General features: G+C 35.6%; 1 protein-coding gene across 3 annotated transcripts in view; it reads right to left on the bottom strand.

Annotated features, from left to right (window-relative positions):
- ERGIC2 (ERGIC and golgi 2) overlaps window positions 1–20169 on the bottom strand; it is a 36704-nt gene extending 16535 nt beyond the window's left edge. Inside the window, exons 1-6 of one of the 3 annotated variants that reach the window (XM_060166638.1) lie at window positions 20107–20169; window positions 9958–10100; window positions 8337–8445; window positions 6408–6454; window positions 5564–5634; window positions 599–639 (exon numbers count right to left, since the gene is read on the bottom strand). In XM_060166638.1, coding sequence (XP_060022621.1) covers window positions 599–639; window positions 5564–5634; window positions 6408–6454; window positions 8337–8445; window positions 9958–10063 — 374 coding nt within the window. In that variant the 5' untranslated portion in view covers window positions 10064–10100; window positions 20107–20169. Of the gene's footprint in view, window positions 1–598; window positions 640–5563; window positions 5635–6407; window positions 6455–8336; window positions 8446–9957; window positions 10101–12049; window positions 12102–20106 lie in introns of those variants that run through there. The other 2 variants (XM_060166639.1, XM_060166637.1) reach the window with 2 other exon arrangements.
- Between the last annotated feature and the right edge of the window lie 6131 nt (window positions 20170–26300).

The raw sequence follows: 26300 nt of genomic DNA, 5'->3' as shown, positions 1-26300 counted from the left end.
GATAAGTATCCAATTAAATAAATTATAGCTTATCCATAAAAGGTACCACTATATGTACTTAAGTGGGAAGATGTGCAAAATATAAGGTTAGGTTGGAAAAAGAAAGTTATAAAACAAATGTATAGAATGACCCCATTTGTATTAGGAAAAAAATAACATAAGCAAATATGGAAACATGTAGAAAATTATACACAAACAGAATATTTCTAGCAGGCTACACAAGAAATTTAACTCTGGTTATTACCACCAGTTAGTGGCACTAGGTTTAGAGAATGATGAGGAGGCTTTTACTTTCACTTTATATCCTTTATATTCATATTTGATCATATATTGCTTTTAAAATTTTTTAAATAGTTAATACAATTTTAAATGAAAACTAAAATGTATTTATGATTCAAAGTGCATTAAAGATTATATGACTTTCCTAAGATCTGATAAAATCTTTGAAAGTGTAAAGATTATATTATATACTATATTCTGCTAATATTTCATCCAAAGAAATGCCTAAATATATTAATCTATCAATAATATACAGTAGACAAAATAGACAAAGCATGATCTAATTTCTATGGACCACAATACTTTGTTTACTTATTACCTCTGCCACTCTTTTTGCTGTGGTGAAAGATCAAATATTGCCTGAAATAAAGGAAAACATAATCACTAGCACTGTCAATTTCTCTTGGCTCTTATATCATAATTTTTAAAAATTTTCTTTGACCAAGGAACAAATTTATAATAACATTAAAAACAAGCATTCATAATTTACATTTAATCTTCCATAAGTCAAACTAAAAAATTTAAAATTTTACTCAAAAGTAGTATAAAGAAATTTCACTAACTGCGAATATTTTTCTATTACAGTTATCTACATTTATAGGAATGGATACAATGCAATCTATCACACGTACAAAATGGTATTTTAAGACTTAAAATCATTTAAATGATGCCAGCATGAAACTTAAGTATTTAAAAGAGAAGAAGAAATGAAAAAGACATACAGCTTAAGTATAATATTCAAGCATCCAAAGCCCATATTCTTGCCAGGAAAATACCATGATAAAATCAAAAAGTTTTGAAATGACCTAACAATGTCACTATAATTCCCAAATGTATTAATCAAGAAAAAATAATTCAAGAAATTTTATCTAGGCACTATGTTCACCAATTCAAAGACAAACTTAGCTACTTTGTAGAATCAGAGGAAAAGAGGCAAACTTCTCACAGTTTCTGGCAATACCCACAATTTAATTTTCCAACAAAAAGTCCACTTTTGATTTTTAAAAGGCGATTTATAACAAGGCATATTAATTCTACTTTCTAACTTATCAATATTATTAATGATCCCTCCATAATCATGCCCTAACCTACTACTCTCTCACTATAAATCCTTTCTCTTTAACCCCTCATTCCATCAGACAGTTCTACCTCTGTGCCTTTGGTTATTTAATTATATCAACCTGGAACCTTCCTCTCCTGTAACTGTGACCCTAATGTCAGTCTAAATTCTATATGCCACTTGCTCTAGGTTAATGATTACAGTGAAATTACTTTGATTACTCCTCCTGCTGAACTTGTCTATACCTTGCTTCCCAACCTTTTTCACAGCACAGCACACAAAGAAAGTGCTATAAAACACACCATGGCAAACAGATGAGGCTACATGCAACTGCTCCCCAGTTACCTTGTGAATAAAACTACTGACAGCAGGGACTATGTGATTCACCCTTTGACTTCCCCAAACTGCTCAGTATAGTGCTTAACACAGCGGGTAAAGAACTACTGAGTGGCCTACTTTGTGCTCGGCACTATGCTACTTAAATCATTATCTCACTTAACCTTCATAACAACCTTGTGAGTTTGTTATTATTCTCTCCTTTTTATATATAAAAAAGAACTCAAAAGATTAAAAAATTTTTTGAAAAATCACAGATAATGAAGGTCAGTATATAAACCCAACTATGTCAGATTCCTCACTTTCTCACATCCCTAAAAATAGTTCTTTTCTTTAAATAAATAGTAGCTATCACAGCATATTGTGTGATCATGGTTTAGAAACCAGTAAAATTATTAGAATTAAGTCTTTAATATTCAGACTGCATATTAAAAGCATGAGTGAAAATTTAAAAACAAGTAAAAATTATCTCAAATAATTTTACATTAATAATAATTCTTAAATATTTTAATATAAATTAGGACAAGGGAATGAATACTTACCAGAAACACTGTTAAACATTTTAAAAATTACTGATAAAAATATACAATTACATATTTTTAAGTTTCTAACTTTCTGGCTAAGACATGACTTTTAGTTCATGACAGTTAAATTAAAATAAAACTTTCCTCTTCTACAAATGATTGAAAGAAATGGCAGAAACTGTTACAATGGAATAATCAAAGATCCTGCCACAATTACATAATTCTAACATATTCATCAGTGCCTAACACCTGCAATGCATTATGCTTTACATTTTGTGAGCTATAAAGAAGAAAAAATAAAGTAATTGCTTTTCAGGAGCTTAGAATCTAGCTGAAGAGACAAGCTGTCCAGAAAAAATATTTATTAAAAAAATCAGAGACTTAATAAACGTGAAGAGAGTGGGAGTGACAGACACTCAGTATGGAGTGAATGCTAGAAAAACAGCATAAATAAATTTTAGAGGATAAGTTCAAGATGATTATCTCCTCAAATTCTCACAATGTCCAAAGAAACAGAAAAATGAGGACACAAACTGTATCATTATTTTAAATCATTTTAAATAGTATCCATATGTTGGTAATTATCAAAAACTTATGCAAGACAGCATACAAGGGAGACTAAATTGAGAAAAGAGCCCAACACATAATTTATTTCATGGGACAGGAAAATCCATGTAAGCAGTAAATCCCCAATTCAGAGTAACAGAGGAAAACAAGTGATAAAAGATAACAAGACACTTGAGGAAGAGACAGTCACCATCCTAAGAAGACTTCTAGCAGTTCAATCGAGTACCAGAGACCACATCACAAAGGGCATTCCACAGCATTATTATTCCCAGCTTACATGTGACCTGGACTGTATTCTAAATTAAGCAAAACTACTGCTACAGCTGGCTGCTAATGAGGACAGTCACACCAGTTAAAGAAAAAAGGAATTACCCTAGCTAAATTTAACCTGTCAAAACAAATACGGAAAAGGAAATGTGGGGTGCCCTGGTGAACTACTCTGCCATCCTGAACCCAATGTGACTTCCTCCTTTCTTTTCAAAAGCATCTGAAGCTCTAATTTTGCTTAGAAGAAACACAGTATATCTAAACTATATATCCTTCTCCTTTCATTTACGTCTGGAAAAAAAAAAAGTGGGGGCGGGGAGGGAAAGGGAACCGACATAACTCAAGTCTATCTCAACTCTCAGTCAGTTAACTGGCCATTTATTTTCCCATCCTAAAGATGAACAAGAAAATAGATAGCTAGATAGCTAGATAGACAAAAAGATTCATCAATTTGAAAGAAGTGGTAAATCTGAGGTCCGAGGGCTAATTTTCCTTTGTGATACCATTTCTAAAAAGAAGAAGAAAAGTGAAGTTTTTCTAATTATTTCTCAATGAGATTTATCATCATGAAGACAGAAAAAAACGGAGTGATCTGCAATATATCAAAGGTGGAAAATATAATCACTGAATTTTAAAACATAATGAAGGCATTGAAAAAGAAAGATTGATCCTCCTGGATCAAGGTCATCTCCCAGAACTCACAGATAAAGTTCAAAATATGCATCTTATGCAAGAATTGATAAAAATATTGAGAACCACTCCATGAAATTCAACATCACTTGATAAGAATTTTAAAAAACAGAGGTAAAACCATTACTCTGAACATCATTAAAGCAAACAAACAAGCAAAAAACACTTAAAACTTCAGATCATTAATACCATCAAAAGCCAAAAATAACTGAAGGGGATCCACACTTGGATATACAGGATAAATATTTGAATTTCAAAAGTAAAAGATAAAAGCATATAAGTAGATAAATATGTTACCTACAAAGAAAAAAAAATTGTGCCAGAAGGCAATAAAGGAATGTCTATAAGGTTCTGAGTGTAAAACACCATAAAGCAAGAATTTTATCCTCAGCCAACCTTACATGTTGAGAACAGAATGACATAGGCGGTCTGTCACAAAACATAACCCACATATTCTTGCTGATAAAGAAGTCACAAAAAGTCCCTCACAAAACGATAAACAAAAATAAAGAAACTAAGAAGGGTAGAAAGTAAAAGCAATAAAACATAAAGTTGAATAATTATTCCTAAAATAGTATGAAACAGAATACAAATGTTAGTGTCTGATAATAATCATCTAGATCTAAATTTCCAGATAATAGTTTAACATGCAATAACATGGTACCTGAATTTGTAAGGTTCCTAACCTCATTTAAAATTACTGATATCAATTTTTTGAGTGGCAATACAGGAGTTAGGAAGTAGGGTGGTTCAGAGTGGCAGTAACAAAAGTTACTTTTTCTTTAGAAAATTTTATTTTAAAAGTGTGTATCAAAAGGCATAAATATATTTTGTTCATGTAAACTAAAAATAATTTGGTAATCAAAACTGGCCTAAGAGCTTCCCTTTTTTCTCCTCCACCTATTCAGTTACTTCTAATCCTCCTCCATCACCTTTAGTCTTCACTTTGCAATTTTGTTTAAAGAGGGTTCACAACTGTCAATGGTAAACAAAACAACTCAAGAATGCATGGGTAAATATAAGTACCACAATGCCAACAGAGCAGTCAGCAAGGCAGAGTAGCTGGGAGTTCCATGTTTTGTTTTCTAAAGCTTCTTTAGGGCTAGTTCTGATCATGACCTGTTATCACCCACCCCTGTAATGTGATACCTGCCCCTGTAATGTGATGGTGTTTTCTAACAAATTAATTCTATTACACACAACTTGTACTATGAAAACAATAAGAGAATGTCAGTATTTCATTAGATCTGGGAAATGGAGGTGTGAAGGAGAGAGGAAGAACTAAATGCATATGAAATTTCTCCTCTTAGATAATGCTTCATTCTTGATTACAAGAGAAATATAGCTCAAACGTTTTTAAGAACTTAAATTTGGTAAAAGAAGAATACAAATAAGACATAGAATTTCCAAATCATTAGAAGAAAAGAAGAAAATTTCATCACTATAGCAACTGTATAAAAGAGAAAAGGAAACTGTTAGGAAGCATTAACAAAAAATATAAAATAAGTATAAGATTATAGAGGCTTATCCAGAATGCTAACAAGGCTTTGGTTTAGATATAATTTGGTAATTATATTTATATAATTTGGTAATTAGATATAATTTTTTCTTCCCCCTAAATGTTTACAAAGAATATGGAATATTTGTTTATTTGTTTTGTTTTTGTTTTATTTTTTACTGAAGTATAGCTGATTTACAATGTTGTATACTACTTTTGAATTAACAAAATATATTTTTAAAAAACTAGCTCATACAAAATTAAAAGCAAATATCAAAACTGTCTTCAAGGGAACAATTCCTCAAAGCATACTATTTAAAAGAACATGTAAATCAAACTTACTGGTTCATAAACTAGACCATCTGCAGATGCAACCATTGTTTCTGCTAAATCCAATACATCTGCTCCAATATCTGCATAAAAAAGAATTAGAAGTTTTATATTCTATGCTGAGAGTCAAACTATATCCACTAACCACTAACATAAGAAAAAATAAATGGAAAAGGAAAAGAGATTTAAGGTTGTTCTTAGATGAAATCTTTTAGAAATTAATTTCCTTAATTGGATAAAATGATTTCACACTTTAAAAAATTTTGTCTGAACTACTGAATTCTTGGTCTCTACTTTTCAAGCAGTAATTTAAGACACAATTTAAGATGAAAAAGCATCCTCATTTTTGAGAACTATACTGATTCAAACATAATCTATCTAGCATATTAACATTTTTCCACTTCTACCAGTATAATTAAGTGAAGCCAGCGAAGAAAACAGAAAAGGGTAACATCACCATTAACTCAAAAGATTTGGATCTGTATTTTAATATGCAGAAGTAAAAGTAAAGGGTAGTAAATTGAAACTGTGAAAGAGGATATGTTTCTGGAATGTGGATGTAAAAACCAGTATGCCAAACAAGAAAGAAATAAAGGATATACCTAAACTAGAACTTCGATTTATAAAAATTTCCTCCAATTTTCTTTCATTTTAATTATACTAATGTGAAAGTTAAATCTCTTTATGGCGAAGAAATTTAAAGAATACAAGCTGGGGAGAAAAACAATTTGTATTCTTAAATTAAGATATCATAAAGGAAAAATAAAGTTAAAACAACCAGTGGCTTTTACTTTTTACTAGCAACTGTTTAAACCATAATCTATATATGCAATCATCAGATTAAACACGTACTTACACTGACACTTCATGGCAACAGTAATATCTATATTGATTCTCAATTTGCTAAAAGACAAAAAGGAAACATTAGAACCTACCAATTGATCAACAAAACATGATCAATATAAATCAACTGATCTATGAAAAACTTGGACTTCATACAGAATAAAATATGTCAATTAGAACTTGGATAGCATTCATATGGGCAAAACAAAGGCACGTTGAAAGTAAAAATCCTATTTTGTAATTATTCCAAAAGTCTTTCTGATTTCACAAGTTTTTAACACAGTATCCTTCATTTTAATGGCAATTCTACAATTAGTAAGTCCAAGCAACTCAGAAAAAAGTATTAACCTCTGTTTACATAAACCTTACGTAGACTATGCCATTAAACAATACAAAACTTTCAAAATCAAAAGTTAGGAATTGAAAGCCTTTCTCTCCTTATTTACCAAGTAAATACCAGACATCAGGCATTGTACCTGATGTCCTACAAATACTATCCTCTTTATTCCTTACCATGGACCTATAAAGTAGATAGCTTCAGTTCTAAAATAAGCCAATGGTGTTTACGGCAGTTTAAATAAATGCCTGGCTTAAGACCACATAACTACTGAAGTGGCATATTGGAAACTAGGTCTGTGTGACTCAAGATGAATGTACCCAAATTACCAGGAAAAAAAAAAAAAAAACCTGATTCTTAAAGTTTTGCATGGCCTTTTAAAAAGGCTCAACCAATGCCTTATTTTCAAATATTTAGTTCAAATCAAATTAATTTTCAAATATCAGAATCAGTGCCATGAATAACAGAATGAATACAATCAGGATCAGTCCTGTCCTGCGCTTCCTATCAAAACTTTTTTTCACTCTAATAATTTTAATCCGGTTTCAATAGGGAGTACAGATTTTTAGAACTTCACAGAGTCTTAAAGTAGTCTAGAGTTCAAACTGTGTTCCAAATAACCCTGGGGTTTAGGCTCAGATTTATAGGAAGAGGGTGAGGTCAAGCAGACAGGCTTCTGGGCATCCCCACTACACTTATGTGGTGAACTACATGACTTCATTTAGAAAGAATAAAAATTATTTCATTGGTGCTAAAAAAAACCAAAATAAGAAAAACAACAAATTCCTTAAAAACTAATGGCATTAAGAATAGATCAAGAAACTGAGGCCTGAAAGAAGTCAGTTGTATGACTTGCCCAAGGTTACACAGCAACTATTACAAATGTTGACTGACTGAATTCTCACTGACCTGAAGAGGAAAGTACTATAATTAGTATCCCCATTTTACAGAAAAGGAAACTGAAGCACACACAGAAATAGATTTAGTAAGTTCCCTAAAGTCACATACTTAGTAAATGGCAGAGTTGGGATTGAAATTGAGAAGTAAATGTTTCCTGCTATCTAGTGCAATCTAAGTATTATAAACCTGCTATCTTCAATCAATTAAAAAATCCAAATAATACAAATAAAGTATATTTTGTCTCCTAATTAAGGTACTAATATTTTCAAAGGTTTAAAAGTGATGCTGTTTACCTTAAAATACAGTTTATACACAATTTACAACAATCAAGCTATAAGCATAAACAATGTAACCTTAGACAATTTATTTTCCAGTTCACACAGATCAGTAAGATATTTCAAAATCTAAAGAGTAAACAATTTCAAAACATCAAACAATTTCCGTCATTTCAACATCTAAGGAAAAACATATTCTCCTAACCTTTTTAAACAAATGCATATTCAATCAGAGAACCTTTCTCTTAGAATTTAACCAGTATTCAAATTATTCTAAAATGTTTTACCTAATGCATACAATTAATGAGGATTTTTCAGTACTATTTCTTCAGAATTAAAATAAACCAAGTATAAAAGGTTAGACTTTTTTTTTTAATATGTTACCTTCAGAGCAATTTAAATCTAAAGGTATTTCAAAAAAAAAAGTTACCTAGAAAAATCCTTGTCTACTTCATATTCATACTTCATCCATGTATCTTGATATACTGAAAATTCCATTATAGTTAATAAAGCCATAGTGGTAAATGCTATTAGAGAAACTGAGAAACCAACAAAAAAGGAAAGAATTAAAACAATTTTTAAAAGGTAAACAGCAGGAAACCATTTTAAGTAAGATTAAAATTAGCAAAGAATACCCTAATATGATTGCCACGTGAATGAATACAATAAAAGGTTTTTCTTAAAATAGTCATTATAAATTTTTTTCTAAAACAGCTCAGAAATGAAGATTTAATGAACACAAACATGAACACAAACATTTGCACTATTGAGAAAGCATTTTATTTCTTCAATACGAAGGACATTTCTCACTAAATAGATTTGTCAAAATTCTACAAATACATAAAACTTTTACCTTGTTATATATAGCAGTGTCACAGATAAGATAAATGATGAAAGTAAGCATAAGTTTCACAACACAAATTTGAAAGTAGTCCCCTCATAATTAAAAATGCATCCATGCCTATAGTCCAATTAAAAAAAGATACTAGCTTAATTTCTTAGATCCTAAGAATCCACAACAATCTGTGTCAGAAACTCAAATAACATCTCCAAATCTCTAATAAAACTTTCTACTTTGAAAGCTCCTAAGTATTTCACTTCATTTATAAAACTAAAAGATCTAACAAAAAGAAAAAGCACTATCATATACTATGACAAACTGCACTTAAAATGGATTGTGCATCAAGAACTTGTACTATTTTCATTAACAAAAGTTAATCACAAGAGATTAGAAATAGCAAGCAATTTATTATACATTTTACTAAATGAAATGTCAATCTTATGGGAAGTATATTGTCTTATCAGCTCTTCATGGGGAAAGAAATAATAGTTAATACTGTTATAGTTGCATATTTTTCTGATATATTTCATTATTTATTTATTTAACAAATACTACTATCTGTACCAGGCACTGCTCTGAGCATTTTATAAATATTAATTTATTTAATTGCTACTGCAACTCTACCTGGCAAATACTGATATCATCCCCATTTCATGGAAGAAGAAACTAAAGCATAGACAGATTAACTTCCTCAAGATCAAGTATTTAGAAAGGGGCAGAGGTGGAATTTAAATATAGACAGTCTGATTCCAAAGTCTAAGCTCTTAACTATTACCCTATGCTGCCTCTCTTCAGTAATGTGAAATTTAAGAATTTTTATTATCATGTCTAAATTGACTTATTCTTAACCAAAACAGACTGAGGCAGTTTCAACATCATTAAACAACTTCAATTCTATTTACATATAATAATCTTGTTAATATACGTATACATAACTCAAGAGCACCAAAGCAGTAAAACTGGATTAATTTGTTCAGTAATGTTTTAATAAACACTGCTAAATGCATAGACTGCACTGGGTTGGATGCAAAAAAGAATATATATAAGAATAAAATTAAGGCAAATAGTGTGGCATGAGGACAGACCAACTATAAAGTTACTGCACAGTTCATTGATGAGTTCTTTCTCATGGCTACATTTCTGTATGCTCTTGATTGATAACTTAGAAGTTGCACTTACTGAAGGAGTTTTAATTTGAACTGATACTCACCTGTACCCCCACTGGCTGAAGTCTCTACATAGCTGTCAGGAACTTTCGGAAAGGCATCCAACTCTTTCACCAAACTTAAGGTTTTCTTCCGATTCAGTCGCCTCATCTTCAGAAAAACCTTCTTCTTCTTTCATATAGTCATGCTAAGGAATAAAAAATGAATAAATGAATCCTCCAAAAAGATTAAAAGGTTTCTTTTATTTTTAGATAACTGACAAATGTCCTTGGAACAACGTAACATTCTTATTCCTCCTTGAGAAAAAAAGCTTAACACTTATCCACACCTCTTTTTTCTCCACTTCCACCCTGACAAAAAAGTACTAATGACAGGCAATTTACACACACAAACACATTAAATAGCCAAAAAAAGTGAAAATCAATTCAATTACATTTGTAATATTTGAATATACAAATTAAAAGTTTTTCTCCTATGAAATTAACAAAACATATAAAAATAATACATTTCCATTAATGGATGACAATGAAGTAAAGCAGATATGCTCATACACTGCTAACAAGAACATAAATATTCACCGCTCTTATTCTAAGTAAATTCCTTTTTTAGGAATGTATCCGAAGGAAAATATCTGTGTTGTGCACAAAAATTTGATGAGGATATTTCTTGTATGGTTATTTTTAGATACTGAAGATAGAAACGAACTCCTCGTATCCAATATACAAATTACAGTGAATTAAAAGTTCTAAATCTATGTAAACACTGAAAATCTTATAAAAGAAAACATTTAATGATGTAAGAAAATACTCATAATACATTAAGCAAAGACCAGAAGGCCATATGCCAGTTTTATGGGAGACAGGGAAAAAGATACATGGGAAACAAACTGAAAGCCTATACACAAAATGTTATAAGTAGATCATGGGAGGATTTTGTCTTCTTTACAAAATTTTGGATTTTCCAAATTATCTGCTTTTATAATAAAAATATTATTTAAAAATTGCTTGCTATTCTCTTTTTGATCAATATGCCAACTACATCTAAAATATGCTAGCCATAAAAATAACTGAAATCTCAAATATTTATATAATTTTTTTTTTTTTTTGCGGTACGCGGGCCTCTCACTGTTGTGGCCTCTCCCATTGCGGAGTAAAGGCTCCGGACGCGCAGGCTCAGCAGCATGTGGGATCTTCCCGGACCGGGGCAAGAACCCGTGTCCCAGCATCGGCAGGCGAACTCTCAACCACTGCGCCACCAGGCAAGCCCTTTATATAATTTTTTTTATATGACTGATTTATATAAATAATATTATAGGTGATACTACAAGCATTACCAGAAATCAAAGTTGTATTGATAAAATCAACACATAACAGAATAAGTTAAATGGTTGAAAAAGTCACTAAAAGAATGTCTCTAGAAGAAAGCAGAAAGACTTGTCTGAAATCTAAGTAGGATTAATACAGAAAGAACAGACCATAGAAAGAGTATTCATGGAGAAAAAAGGAGACTCAGGGAAGTAAAAACTGGCAGTAATCATGAATACTGTCCGAAAGAGAGCAGGACCTAACCAGAGGCACTACTAATCAGTCCATGAAGGAGCCACTGCCCTAAAATGAAGCTAAATGCATTAATGGGTTGATTTCATTTGCCATTATAAATACCCAACTAACTCCCCTTGCCGATTCCACGCTCAAAAGTGGCCTTCAGAATATAATTTTGCATTTCATGCATATGGTTTTCCTAAGGAAAAAAAAGAACATGTAGACAAGAGATGACAGTGTTTGATCCCCATGACAGTTATAAAACTGCTCTTCTCGGGCTTCCCTGGTGGCACAGTGGTTGGGAGTCCGCCTGCTGATGCGGGGTATGCGGGTTCCTGCCCCGGTCCGGGAGGATCCCGCGTGCCGCGAAGCGGCTGGGCCCATGGTCCATGGCCGCTGGGGCTGCGCGTCCGGAGCCTGTGCTCCGCGGCGGGAGAGGCCACAACAGTGAGAGGCCCGCATACTGCAAAAAAAAAAAAAAAAAAAAAAAAAAAACTGCTCTTCTCATCTGTAAATTAAGCTTCTGAGTGTTTATTAAGCATAAGCCATGTTCCTCAAGTTTGTTCAACTCAGTAATCAAATTTATTTTCTGTACCTGCTTAGCAGTAACGGCACCAAGCCTGATCCTTCTTCCATCTTTCAATTTATACTCATTCTTTCCTACAGGGGCTAAATAATAAATATGTTCAAGCCACTTATCTTTAAGACAAAACTCTCCACATAAGCTCAAGTCCAACTCCAACTACTGTATAGATCTCCAGCTGCATACCTACAGCAAAACTTAAAGGTATGAGTTGTCCATATTCATATACTGAGACTACTTCCTCGCCTCTCAACTAAATTTGCTCTCAGCAAGGTTATTAACAACTTGCTTAGTACCAAACCCAATGGACAATTTTTAGCCCTTAATCAATTTTGCTTCTGAGAAAATATATTTTCTCACTTATTCATCACTTCTTTCTCTCCTTGAAACAGTCTCTTACCCTGGCTTAGGTAATACTATACTCCTGATTTTTGTTTTACCTCTAAGATACTCTTTGGCTTATTTTGCAGATTCTTCTTCCTCTCAGAGGGCACTAGGCCCTCCTCCCAACCTCCACACTTCCCCCAAGTGATCTCCCATCCCTTCCATTTCTATCTACATGTTGATTCCTCTCAAATCTTTATTCCCAGTCCAAATCTTTCTGCAGACATGTGTATCTTTTTGCCTTCTATTACATTTTCATTAGGGCATTCCAGAGACAATTCAGACAAAACAAGTCTAAAAATAAATACTTCACCCTACCAAACCTGTTTCTCCTCCTGTGTCCCTATATTCGTTAATGATGACACATGCACCCAAATGCACAAGCTAGAAACATAAGTTGCATCCTTAGACTTAAACTCTTCCTAAATTTCTCTCATCTGTCATTTCTTTTCCAGGCCCATTGAGAAGTTCCTTACTAGGAGCCTAGTCTCAGCTGCCATAATCCATCTCTGCATTGCTTCAATCTTCAATCTTTCAATTCACTCTCCACACTACAATCAATAATATTTTTAATACATAAAACTGATCATATAAATTTTATTTTAAAATATTTTTATAGGTCCCCATTACATTTAAAGAGTTTGGACCCTATCCTAACATGGTTTACAAAGCACTCAAAACACAGGCCCTGCTTACCTCTCTTCAAAACCCAATCCCTCAAAGTCTTAGTTCCAACCATACTAAATCACTTTCTATTCCTTAAACATGCTATTCTCTCTACTATAAATATCCTTCCCCCACTCCCCCACCTCTACATTTGGCTAACTCCTATTTACTCTTCAAGTCTCCGTCTCTCTCTCAGGGGAAAAAAAAAAACTTCTATGACCTCAAACATATGAGTTATAGCATGGCCTCCTAGAACACTGTGCCTTTATCACACTATTTATACTTGCTTGTTTAATTTTGTTTTCTCCATTGTAATTTTAGGGCAGGAACCATGTCTAACTTAATCTTTGTATCTCCAATGCACAGCAGGTTACTTGATAAATATTTATGGAAGGAAGGAAAGAAGGAAGGTGGGAAATTTCCCCAGAAAAACTCACGGTAGCACAGCTTTCCAATCAAAACAGTCATACTTAGATAAGTAAATATGTAAAAATATAAGATCTACAAGAAGAATTTTTGTTTTGCTCACTACAGTATATCTCTAGCACCTACAACAGTGGCTGGCACATAGTAGGTATAGCATTGTTGAGCAAATGAATAAAACTGTGAATTTTACTTTCTAAATTTTCTATATTATAATGAGCTCTATAAATGCTTTCTTGTAAATTACATGTAAGTATAAAGATATGGAAAGCAGCTAGTTTTACCAACCCTCTAACACTTCATATAACCTATCCGGCACTCCTCCCTTAATCATCTAACTAGTGTACTCACTTGGCTCTCTCCCAGCCTCTGGCTTCTTCCATTCCTAGTTTTCACGATTCCACGGCCTGACCCTGAGGGCATGCATAGGGCACTCTCACTGCCTCTCCCCCATCCCCGGATAGAAAGGTGGACAACAGCAGGCTGTGTCTCACCTTCTGCTAAGACAGCTCTATTCTACAATGGAGCACCTTGCCACTCTGCTGCTGCTCCAGTCCCATTCCTGTTAGCTCAGCATTAACCTACAACGAAAAATTCGTTCCACCTCGAATACTTGCCAATCTACTCTATAGAGCCACTGTTCTGATATGAACAAGTCATCCAATAACTTCCAGTTTTTCTAAAAGCAATCCTTCTACCTGCTCTTTATGAAACATAACGTTCTCCTGGTGGTAATTATCTTTGAATCATACTTCATTTCTGAGACTCACAGGTAAAGAAGTAGCATGTTTTAACATGATATCTCAACCATCTCTTCCCTTTTCAAGTCTATCTTCTAATAATAATAATAAACACACATACTACATTAGAATTATAGCTAACTTTCATATTATGTGCTAGGTATTATTTGAAGCACTTTATATATTAAATTCATTTAATCCTCTAAAGGACTCTACAAAGTAAATACTATTTTTATTCACTTATAGATAAGGAAACTGAGGCACAGACAGTTAAGTATTTTCTTTTTTTTTTTAATATTTATTTATTTGGTTGCACCGGGTCTTAGTTGTGGCAGGCAGGCTCCTTAGTTGCGGCTCACCAGCTCCTTAGTTGCGGCTCCTGTACTCCTTAGTTGCAGCACACGGGCTCCTTGGCATGCAAACTCTTAGTTGCTGCTGCATGTGGGATCTAGTTCCCTGACCAAGGATTGAACCCGGGCCCCCTGCATTGGGAGTGCGGAGTCGTATCCACTGCGCCACCAGGGAAGTCCCCAGTCAAGTATTTTCAAGGCCCACACAGCAGGTGGTAGAAACTGGATTCACTGCCAAGCAGCTTGGCTCCAGAGTCCATACTCCAACCCACAGTGTACACTAACTCACTTCAGCACTTGATTCATCTTCCATTAACACCTGGATATATTTAGAACTTCCTTAATGACTTCAGCACCTGGATCATTCACTGCACTTCTTCCCCATTCCATCACCACCCTATGACACTCAGTCTCGGGCACTCATTCAAAATGATAATCCTTTTACCATGTAAGCCTAACAGATATTCTCCAGTGACTTCCATCTTAATTCTATACAAAGCCACACACGAACAAGGCCATGCTTTGGCTCCTCTTAACTTTTAAAACTGTTCCACCTCTAATATCCATATCACCAATTTTCCTCTCTGAGCAGAAACAATTATCCTTCCAGCTCTTTAATTTCCTCACTAGGGAAGAATCTACTCTTCATTTTCCCTGTGTTCTCAATCCCTTGGATTCCTCCCAGTCATTCAGTTCCACTGCTCCCATTCCCACTCTATTTGCCTCTCCATCCAGCTCAGTCAGACATTTTCAAAAATGCATTTAGAAAGACCCTAGATCAGTGGTTTCCAGAACCACAGAACTGCCATTCTGTTACAAAAGTTTCTAGTCTGTACCTAAGTGAAAAAAAACAAGGACAATATAGGATTCTTTTTTTAAATTAAATTTATTCAGTTTAAATATCTGTCTTTTATTCTGAGATTATTTCCTTCCTTTTTTTTAATGTGTCAAATGTCCTTTCTTTTATGAAATGATAAAATTAGAAAGTTTTTTCTTTGTTTGTTTTTGGATATCTTTCTTTAATAAAATTAAAAACTGCAATTCTAGGGCTTCCCTGGTGGCGCAGTGGTTGAGAGTCCGCCTGCCGATGCAGGGGACACAGGTTAGTGCCCCAGTCCGGAAAGATCCCACATGCCGCGGAGCGGCTAGGCCCGTGAGCCACGGCCGCTGAGCCTGTGTGTTCGCAGCCTGTGCTCACCAACGCGAGAGGCCACAACAGTGAGAGGCCCGTGTACCGCAAAAAAAAAAAAAAAAAAAAAAAAAAGAAAAACTGCAATTCTATATCAGTCCTTAAGTTCAGTCCCTTTCCCTGATTTTTTCTATACATTTTTTTGTACTGGTTAACAAAATTTAGGAGCCATTATGCTAGATTCCTTTGCCCATTGGTTGGTGATGCTCTTCATACTTTGACAATCTCCAGTCCAGTATCATATCTTCAATTTCTCTCCTGAACTGTTGTGTATACTAAAAAATAAAACAAGCAAATTCCAGGAAGTCACTGATAACAACTGAGACTAAGACAATGCGTTGAAAAACTGCATAAGAAATAAGAAACCACCTTTCATGCTGGAACACAGAGACACATTATCAACACTCAATCTAAGAAATGTCAAACAGCTAGTATTTCATCATCTGTGTCCACGTGAATATAATGAAACTATCAGATGCTTTGCCAAAATTAAAATATAGAATTCATGACACTTTTATGGTCTGCTGAATTAAGTTTAATTACTTCTTGAAACAAAAATGGAGACATAATTTATCTTCTGCTACCCACACTTTATAAGCTTCTATTTTTAATGTATATTTAACAATATGAGAAATATTTAATTGGTTAAAACACATGGCCACTGTTGTGAGTTGAATTATGCCTCCCAAAAGGATACTTTTAGGTCCTCACCCCTGGTATCTGTGAATGGGTCTTATTTGGAAATATTTGGGTTTTTAAAGATGTTAAGAGACCATACTGCATTAAGGTGGCCCAAAATCCAATGACTGGTGCCCTTTTAACAAGGCCATGTGAGAATACACAGACACACAGGGGAGAATGCCATGTGAAGACAGGCAGAGATTAGAGTGATGTATCTACAAGCCAAGGAGCCAAGGATTGCCCAGATGCTAGAAGAGACAAGGAAGGTTTCTTTCCTAGAGCTGTCAGAGGGAGTATGGCCCTGCTGACACCTTGATTTCAGTCTGGTAGTCTCCCAAACTGTAAGAGAACAAATTTCTAGTTTTTAAAGCCATCCAGTTGGTAATTTGTTATGGCAGTCCTATGAAACTAACACAAGCCATTAATAACAATGAGAAAGAAGATGGAACAAATATTATCCAGGCTATCACTGAACTTCAGAAACGAAAAGCAAAACTATGACTTATATGTAATTTTAAACTACTTGACAATATTGCATTAGAATACAATAAATTTTCTGAAAGATAACTTAGTTTCACTTTACAAACACTAGATATCAAAAAAGTACTCGGGCTTCCCTGGTGGCACAGTGGTTGAGAGTCCGCCTGCCGATGCAGGGGACACGGGTTCGTGCCCCGGTCCGGGAAGATCCCACATGCCGCGGAGCGGCTGGGCCCGTGAGCCATGGCTGCTGAGCCTGCGCGTCCGGAGCCTGTGCTCTGCAACGGAAGAGGCCACAACAGTGAGAGGCCTGCGTACCGCAAAAAAAAAAAATAAAAAATAAAAAAAAGTACTCATTCTTTTTACTTTAAAACTTTTTACAACAGAGTTACATTTTGTTTTTAAAATTATTTACACTAACATAATTCAAACAAATCTAATAAACTTCCAAGTGATTTAAAAAAAAAAAAAAGGTTTACCTGGAAGCCAAGTAAGATGGTATAAATGTGAGTTTTTTGTGATCAAAAACACTTGGGGGACTTCTAGGCACTTACCAGCTATGTGATGAATTTGAAAAGATCCTCAACTTCTCAGAATTCTCTTTTATAATTTTGTTTTAAAAGGAGGGAGGTAGACATAATGGTTACCTCACAGTTTTTAATCAAGATAAAAATGAGTCATTTGATAAATATCTGTTTCTAATTCTCAAAAGAAATGCAAAGACTTGGAGGATATTTGAGGTTTATGTTAAAGTCTTTAGGAAGGTGGGAAAGTGAAGTTAGGTGATAATAACATGAATAGACTGAGGATTATACAAATTGATAGAATGAAGGTTAAAAGAAGAGACTATAGAGTGATGGCAACACAACAATTTGTAAGTACCTAGTAGCAAGATGAAGCAAAGACAAACATCCTCCTCCTCAAAGAATGGTTTGACTACAGTAACTACTCAATAAAAGCATACAAAATTGAATTAAACAAGTAAGGAAAGTGTGAGGAAAAGGTCAGAGACACATGAAATTATATATATATATATATATATATATATATATATATATATATATATATTTTTTTTTTTTTTAGCTGTACGCGGGCCTCTCACTGTTGTGGCCTCTCCCGTTGCGGAGCTCAGGCTCCGGACGCAAAGGCTCAGGGGCCATGGCTCACGGGCCCAGCTGCTCCGGGGCATGTGGGATCTTCCTGGACCGGGGCACAAACCCGTGTCCCCTGCATCGGCAGGTGGACTCTCAACCACTGCGCCACCAGGGAAGCCCACATGAAATATATTGACAACAGAATGAAGGTCCCCAAAAGTAAGGAGAATGGGTTAACAAGGCACCTAGGGCAGAAATGACCTAGAACTGACCTAGACTTAAGTAAGACTGCATGGAGTAGTAGAAAGAGGAATCTGTACCTTAGTAATTAAGAGAGGATAACGGCTTAAGAAAGCAAGCAATTGGAAGATGGAGTTTAAGGACATTTTAACCATATAGACTGAAGAGTTTAATCAATTTTGGAATCCAAGAAATTACTTATAAAAGCACCTTCTTCAGTCTATATTTTGACTAAGAACAAAGGCAACATTTTGTGAGTAGGTATAGAATTTAGAAAACAAAAATTTAAAAATAACAAGAGCTAACATTTAATGAAAGTTAACTGTATGTCAGGCATTGTTCTAGGTGCTTTGTATGTTTTAGCTCACTTGATCATCACCACTCACTTTCTGAATTGTATTATTATTATTCCCATTTTGCAGATAAGGAAACTAAGACAGAAAGAGGTTAATTTACCCATCATGACATTAAGAGGCAGAATCAGAATATAGAAAAACTGTTGAATAGGATTTGGAGCATGCACAGACTGCCTAAAGAGTAACTTCTATTAAAAATGTTTCACTATTTCTTCCAATTAAATGACTAATCCTCAAAGAAATTTATTATTTTTTCTAATTCTTTTTTGATGCTGTTGTTCCAAACTAGTACTGATTTCCTCTGAGACTTTCAAGCTTGATATATTTTTATGATTTGTACCCTCAAACAATTACAGCAGTCAGTTGTGACCGAAGTTCATCATCAAAAAGAAAGAAATTCCGCCCCACGTTCTCCCCCCGAAGAAAACCATGAAATTTTTTTTCATGTTTTTCCTCTAAGAGAACTGGAATAATGGCATCAATTTGGAAATATCAATAAACAAATTAAGTAAACAAATATAAGTCCTGAATTCTTCAGTGAACAAGCCTAATTCATTTCTTTATAATGGCTGTACACTAGAGTTCAATGAAATACCTAAGTACAACTGCAAGCAAATAAATAAATCCCGTTTTTAACTGTATCTTTATCTGCTTCTGTATCTTCATCTTTAACTGATTCTGAAAGCCAGTCTTGCATCATTGTAACCGGTATTTTGTAACTTTGTGTTGTCTCGACGGCACTAAATCCTAAATATAAAAGTTACTGGAACGTGTTTTCTCAAACAATGACCTATTAATTCTATATACTACCAATACGCAAAGCTATTCTCTACCACGAGCTGACATGTTATCTAACAAGGGCTTCTTAACTCTTCAAGGGTTTCAGAAAAGTAGTGACACTCGGACCTGTCTCTCCTACAGCATCTCACCCTGCCCTGCCCCTTTCTCAATTCCCCAAGCGGCGTGCGAACCTCCCGAGGCGAGGCCAAGACCTCGTTCTTTCTTAGAGAGCACAACTTGCTGCGAAGAATTTGGTATCTGAAATGGGGATGGGAGCCAGACACCCGGGACGATCGGGACACTATCAGGCTGGTCTTCACAACGCGGGACCCTCCGCCCCTGCGGACGGGAGGAGCCACCGGGGCAAGGGGCACTGTGAGAAGCAATGGGCCAGGGTCAGCAGCTATGGGGACGCAGCTAAACTCCTTCAAGTTGGAAGACAGCGGAGAGACATTGGACCAGGAAAAGGGGAGCTTCCAGGCGCAGCGCTGCCCAGGGTCCTGCCAGTAACGACCCCGGGGAAGGTAAGTAGACCGGCTCCCCGGTCCGGCCCGCTCTCCGGAAGAGAGGAACTAAGACAGGGAGCTAACGCTATGACGGGCTCTCACCCCTTTAACCACATTCATGCCCTGAACAGCCCTGGAACAAACGAGAAAACAGCACCCGGCGAGGTTTCAGTATTTTACCTTGTGCTACGGTCCCAGCCGACCGCCATGTTTCACAGAAGCCCGGTCGCCCGGGCTCCCGTTTACCCGGAAATATCGCGAGAACAAAAGCGACTACCACCGTGGAAAACGTCAGCGGGGCGGTGGGGGGGCGGGGAAACGGTGTAGAGTTCTCGCGATATTCCTTTCGCTGACGAAGTGCTTTGTGAATCAAGAGGTGAGAGCCAAGTTAAGGGGGCTCGGCTAAGAAGAATGGAGGTTTAAACTTATTTCACTTGTGACCACGTGGCTAGCAAGGAATTAACTTCTCCAAGGAGAGCTTTGTTACCTACCAACGGATACTTAGAGACCACAGAAAGAATCTCAACTCCTCTAATAGTACTTCGTTAGGAATGAGATACTTGGGCGCAGGAATCAACATTTGCAGCCCTATCCGTATTACTCTTCCAAACTCTGCACCACGTTTTGTGCCCCTTTATTTTCTTCTGTCAAGAACGTTTAAACTTTCCTTTCCAGGCACAGGTAACGCTTTTAAATTATTTGTTAAATGTTTTTCTTGTCTTCTAGATGGTAAGCTCTGTAAGAAATCACATGTGTCTTCCTCATTCTTATATCACCAATACTTTTCTATGCACTCGAATATTTATTGAGAAAGAAAATTAATACTTCATTCACCTTTTTTCCCTAACACTTCATATTATAAGAGGTAACAGAGGGGACTTTGGAAAAAAAGGGCTCAAGAGCAAGCCCATGTGTTACCAGATTTTCCAAACATTGAGATTTTTAATTTTATGATTTATTGACCAAAAATTCTAACAAAAGCGTAATAATGACTAATTTTTAAATGGTAAGGACTGCTTTTTCTTCCCCAGTAAGCAATATTTATATGCTTTACTTTCCTCATCTCGTTTAATCTTTTACAACTGTGTACGATAATAACATTATTTACCCATTTAATAGATAAGGAAATTGAGTCAAGTGGCAGTTAAGTGATTTACCCAATGTCAGATAGCTGGGAGAGGCAGGGAAATCTTGACCACAAGACTAAACTGCCTTTCGAAGGAGCAGTCATCATTTTGTTTATTGAATTAACGTTTATCGAAATATGAAATTTTACTAAATTTAAACTGTCCTAGAAAATAAGGGCAGATAAAGAGTTTCCACTGATGCAATTTCATTTCCAGACTTTCATTTCAGGATTAGTCCAAAAACTTTAAACCAACTCTAAACTGATATAAAGTTTCTGCCTCCTTCACATATTTATGAAGAAGCATAATGTGATGTCTAAGATCATAGACACTGTAGCTAGGATTTCCTGGGTTAAAATTCCAGTTCAATAACTTACTAGCATGTGACCTTGGGCACATTATTTCATTATTTTGTCCTCTTCATCTATAAAATTGTACTATAATGTCTCAAAGATTGTTATAAGGACTAAATGAGTTAATACATATCTAAAGTGCTTCTTTATCTTAGCCACAAATGCACCATCAGCCCTTCCTTTGTAGGTCTGATTGTTTGAGGTCTTGTGTGGCTGGAAGCTGGTTGTTGTTCACTTAGTTACACTGGATGCCTGGTCTCTAGAGTAGTCTACTTTCAGGGTAACAACTATCCCATAAGAGTTGGATGGCCCAATGAAACAAAACTAATTTGATCCTGCTTATTTAAAAAACAGCTCACCATCTCCTATAATACTAAGTCAAGACTAAATTTCCTCCTGAAGATTGAAACCTTGCTTAACTAGAAAGAGGGGTGAGTACTTAATCCTATGTTATTGGTATAGTTATATCTAGAAAACAATTTGCTTCCAAGGAAAAAAAATATGTCCATTATGTATTATGAAACTGTGGGTAATGATTAGTCAAATCCGTTTCACCTGCCTTCACTAATCAAGGTCATTTTAAGACTTGCTTGTCCTCCAAGCAGCACATAGCCTAAACAATAAGATGTTTGCCCGAGTTATTTTCAAGGAACTTGGGGTCATCTGTGTCTAGCTCAAGCTGAGCTGGTTAAGGCTGGATGGGACCACCAACCCTACAACTGGGCATGTGGAGTGTCCACTTGGTGACCTTTTGAAGGTGCAGTGGCCCATAGCTTAGTTAGGCCTGCACAGAACGACCATTACCTCACCTTTTCCCATCACCCTTCTCCATGCTCCCCCACTGAGACCGCCCTGCTTCTTTATTCCATAAATACCCAGAGAGCCCCTTGCCTTCAGGAAGGCAAATTTGAGATTTGCCCTCCAGCCCCCTCGCTTGGCTGCCGTGTGGAAAAACCCTGCCTTTGCTGCAAACTTCAGCATCTCAGCATTTGGGCTTGCTGTGCGCTAGGTAAAATGAACCTGGTTTGGTAACATTGCCCACAAAAGAGAACTGGGAGATAGATGTTAGATTGGGAATTAACAACTGGTGCTAAACAACCTGTATTTTGTGCAAATGATCAAAAGGTGTTTTCATACTGGTTTTTGTTTGTTTTTTTTCTTTTTTTAGTTCTCTGCACTTTGCATAAAAGTTTTAGCAAATAAGCAACAAAATTAAGGTAAGTTAATACTTTTTGCTATATGAATGCCCCAGAAACACCTCAAATTCAATATATCCCAAGTGGATTTTATAATTTACCCCAAATCTATTTCTTCTGCACTGTATCTACAAAAGTCAGTGGCACCACTAACCTCAGATTCAGTCACTAGCTACCAATCCCAATGACCAGTCAATTTCCTTCATTAAGACTATTTCCAGTTTCATGCTGTACACCAGACTCTGTGATTTTTATGTATGTGACAAACTATCATAATTAGAAAGGAAAAAAACCCAGGATGATATGACAGAAAGAAAATCAACTTTCAACTGAGCACAGCAGAAGACATTTTTTCATTTTCTGATATGATTATATACCACTGATGTTGAGCTAAAAAGGTCAAATAATTTCCATCCCATATATGAGATATGTCCATAAGTTGATTTTCCTATCATATAAAAAATATAGAAGCAGCTAAATATGTAAATAATATATGGTCAGAGTTCAGATGCTTTGACTAAAAATTATGAATACATTTGTATATCTTACTGTTCAACAGGACCTAACCTGACAAATACTCTTACGAATTAAACTTGTTTTTCTAAGTAAAGGATAGTTGAACCAACAATAGTGAGGTCCCCCTCCTCCCTGTCTGGGTCTTAGAAGGAAAGAAGCCGGTCAGACCTGTTCCCCCCTGCCCTCCACCGTCTCATGAACCAGTCTGCATGAGTAAACTTGGTCAGAAGTTGATTTTTCCTCTAATGGAGGGTAATTAGGTGGGGGGAACCTCATTAAAGATCTGAGTCCTTGACACAGATTGAGGCTGCTGCTTTGGTATCACATCCATCTATAAGGGTGATGCTCTATAGCACATTGAGTGCCCTTTGGCACTCCCATCATAATAGAGATGGGGATTGCTGAGTCTGAGGTAGGAGAAGCCATTAACGTCATGTCTATCCTAAGCCAAGTCCATGCTGAAGGAACACACAGGAACCCATTAGAGTCTTTCATTTGGAGGCAAAAGATGGAAAAAATGAGGCTGGGAAATTAGTAATTTATTATTTTTTTTTGGTCTATACACCAAGCAGATAGGCTTGATTCAGTTAAACTATATGATTTGTCAAGGATGAATTAAAAAAACAATTATTATAAAGTTTAAAGGGTGCTAGCAAAGGCCATAAAGGACAGTGCAGCTCCCCCTTGCTCTCTCTTGGATCATCCTTTGGGAAAATGCAGCTGTTTTGTCATCAGCCCACTCAAGAAGCCCAGTGGAGAGGTCCACATGGCAAAGCATCTTTGTGCATTTAAATATTCCTGATGAGAAGTCTAAAGCCACTCAGATTCTTGACCCTATGTATGAGACCTGTTTTTCTCTGGAATCTTATGTAATTTTCTTGTCCCCAGTGCCTTTAAGCTTCACAGTGACATCTGTGATCTGGGTCCGTCTTCACTCTTGTGCTAGGCATCCAGTGCATTCTTTCCACCTGACAACACATACCCTTAAGTTCTAGGAAGTTTTCTTGATTTGTTTCCTTGATTAATTTCTCACCTCCATTTTCTCTATTTTCTCCTTCTGAAACTCCGATTATTGTTATGAGATGTCCTGGACTATTAAAAATGATAACTAGCGGAAATGGGAAAAGGATAGCAGTGAAATAAAGAATTATAATTTTTGCTTTATACAATCACAGTACCACTTTTTAATTGACACTTTCTTTTGCATTTATTCTTAGAAAAGGTAATAAAAGTAAAATTAATGCAAAGTATTATAATTAGATATGTGGGAGAGACTTCTGGTTGCCATGTAAATACTCTTCTCTCCTTCTTTAGAACCAGAATCCTGGACAGTAAACCCAAGTGAAGAACTATATTCCCAGGCTTGGCAGGTAGTTATGTAAATAATAGTCACTGAGTAGGGCTTTTATGAAAGCCATTTATCCCCTTTTCTCCTTGCCCTCCCTCATTTCCCATCTTGGAATGTGACTGCGATGACCTGAGCCCTGCAGCAATTTTATGACTTGAGGATTGAATCGATACACTGAGGATGGTGGAGGAGGAAGACAGGAAAAGCTGCAGGCCCTCTAACTTTGTAGAGCTGCCTATCAGCTGCCTGACTCCATTTAAGTAAGAGAATAAAAATCCTAATTCCTTCAAACTACTGTAGTAACGTCTTTTCAACCAGCAGCTGGCAAGTAATTCCTGGTGGATTCAAGGAAATTTATACTATTTTTAAGCTCTCTGAAAACTGAACCTCCCTTATTACACGTAAGTCTTCTTTTTACCTCTCTCCATTTTATTTTCCTTCTCATGTTCAAGTGTGTGAATGAAGCCAGCCCAATTCCAATCTCTCCATGCTCCCACTCTTATCTCCCCAGTCCAAACTCCACACTCTTGCCTACATTATCTTCTGAAAACACCCATCAGCCATGTGATATAGTAATTAAAGTCTGTAATCAGAAAAATCTATGTGTTATTTCTTCTCTGAAACCAGATGTTTGATGTAAAACAAGTCAGCCTCCCTAGCTTCAATCTCATGGGTAAAATGGGAAAGAGAATGCCTTTCTGATACAATTGCGCTCAGAATTAAATTAATATATGTAAAGAAGTCGGCACATGGAAAGCTACTAAGGTAGCCTAATGGGATTGTCATTCCCCAATTAAATCCTTAGGGAAATTATGAAGAGAATTTTTGAAAAAAAAAATGGAGACATAAAAAAGAACAGAAAAATTAGAAAGCTATACTGTATTCTTGAACAGCAAGGCTTAATAAAATCAACCTCTCCCCAAGTAACATGACATAGCCTCTGCCTGCACACATAACAGTGTATTGCTGGATTTTGACTACATTCAAACATGAGAGTTTGATCAGATTTTACCCATCCTGATAAAAGTGCCATTAAAGTAAAAATTCTGGAACTGTTCCTTAAAAAAAAATTTGTAAGTGTACAATTCCATGATTTTAGTAAATTTATGCAGTTGTGCAACCATCACCATAATCTAATTTTAGAACATTTCCATCACCCCCATTTTGTTATTTCTTGCACTTACCCATAACCTTAGGGAACCACTGTTCTGCTTTCTGTCTATAAATTTGTCTACATTCCATGTAAGTGGAATCGTAACATGTAGTCTGTTGCGACTGGCTTCTTTCAATTAGCATAATGATTTTGAGGTTCATCCATTTTTGTAACAATTTTTTAACTATTCTCTTCAAATATTTTTTAAAGGATCCAAGGTCAGGTTGGGGGGGGAATCCTCTTTAAAACTTTATTTTTAGAAAAATGCACAAAATAATAACTAACATGAATTATAAGTTTACTAGGTGCCAGCCACTTTTTTAAGTGGTTTGAATTTATAAACTCCTTTAACTATAGGATATCTCTATGAATAGGTTTTTTTTATTACCTCCACTTTATAGATGAGAAAATGGAAGTATAAGGAGACTAACTTGCCCAAAGTCATAACACTAGTTGGCGATGAAGGCGGGATTTGAACCCAAGAACTCTGGTTTCAGAACCAACACTTAATCCCTATTCCCAGGGGTTATTAATATTACATTCAAAACATTTTCATAAGATTAGTTTTAATGATTAAATGACCTAAATGGAAATGTCAAGTAATATCTGGCACCTAGAAGATAAACAAATGTTAAACCCTTTTCCCCTGGAAGAGAATAGATGGTAGAAAATGTAATTGCC

This window comes from Lagenorhynchus albirostris, chromosome 11 (assembly GCF_949774975.1).
Source record: "Lagenorhynchus albirostris chromosome 11, mLagAlb1.1, whole genome shotgun sequence".
In the NCBI taxonomy this organism is placed as follows: Eukaryota; Metazoa; Chordata; class Mammalia; order Artiodactyla; family Delphinidae; genus Lagenorhynchus; species Lagenorhynchus albirostris.
The sequence above is the reverse complement of the archived record's forward strand: the minus strand, read 5'-3'. Positions and strand labels throughout refer to the sequence as shown.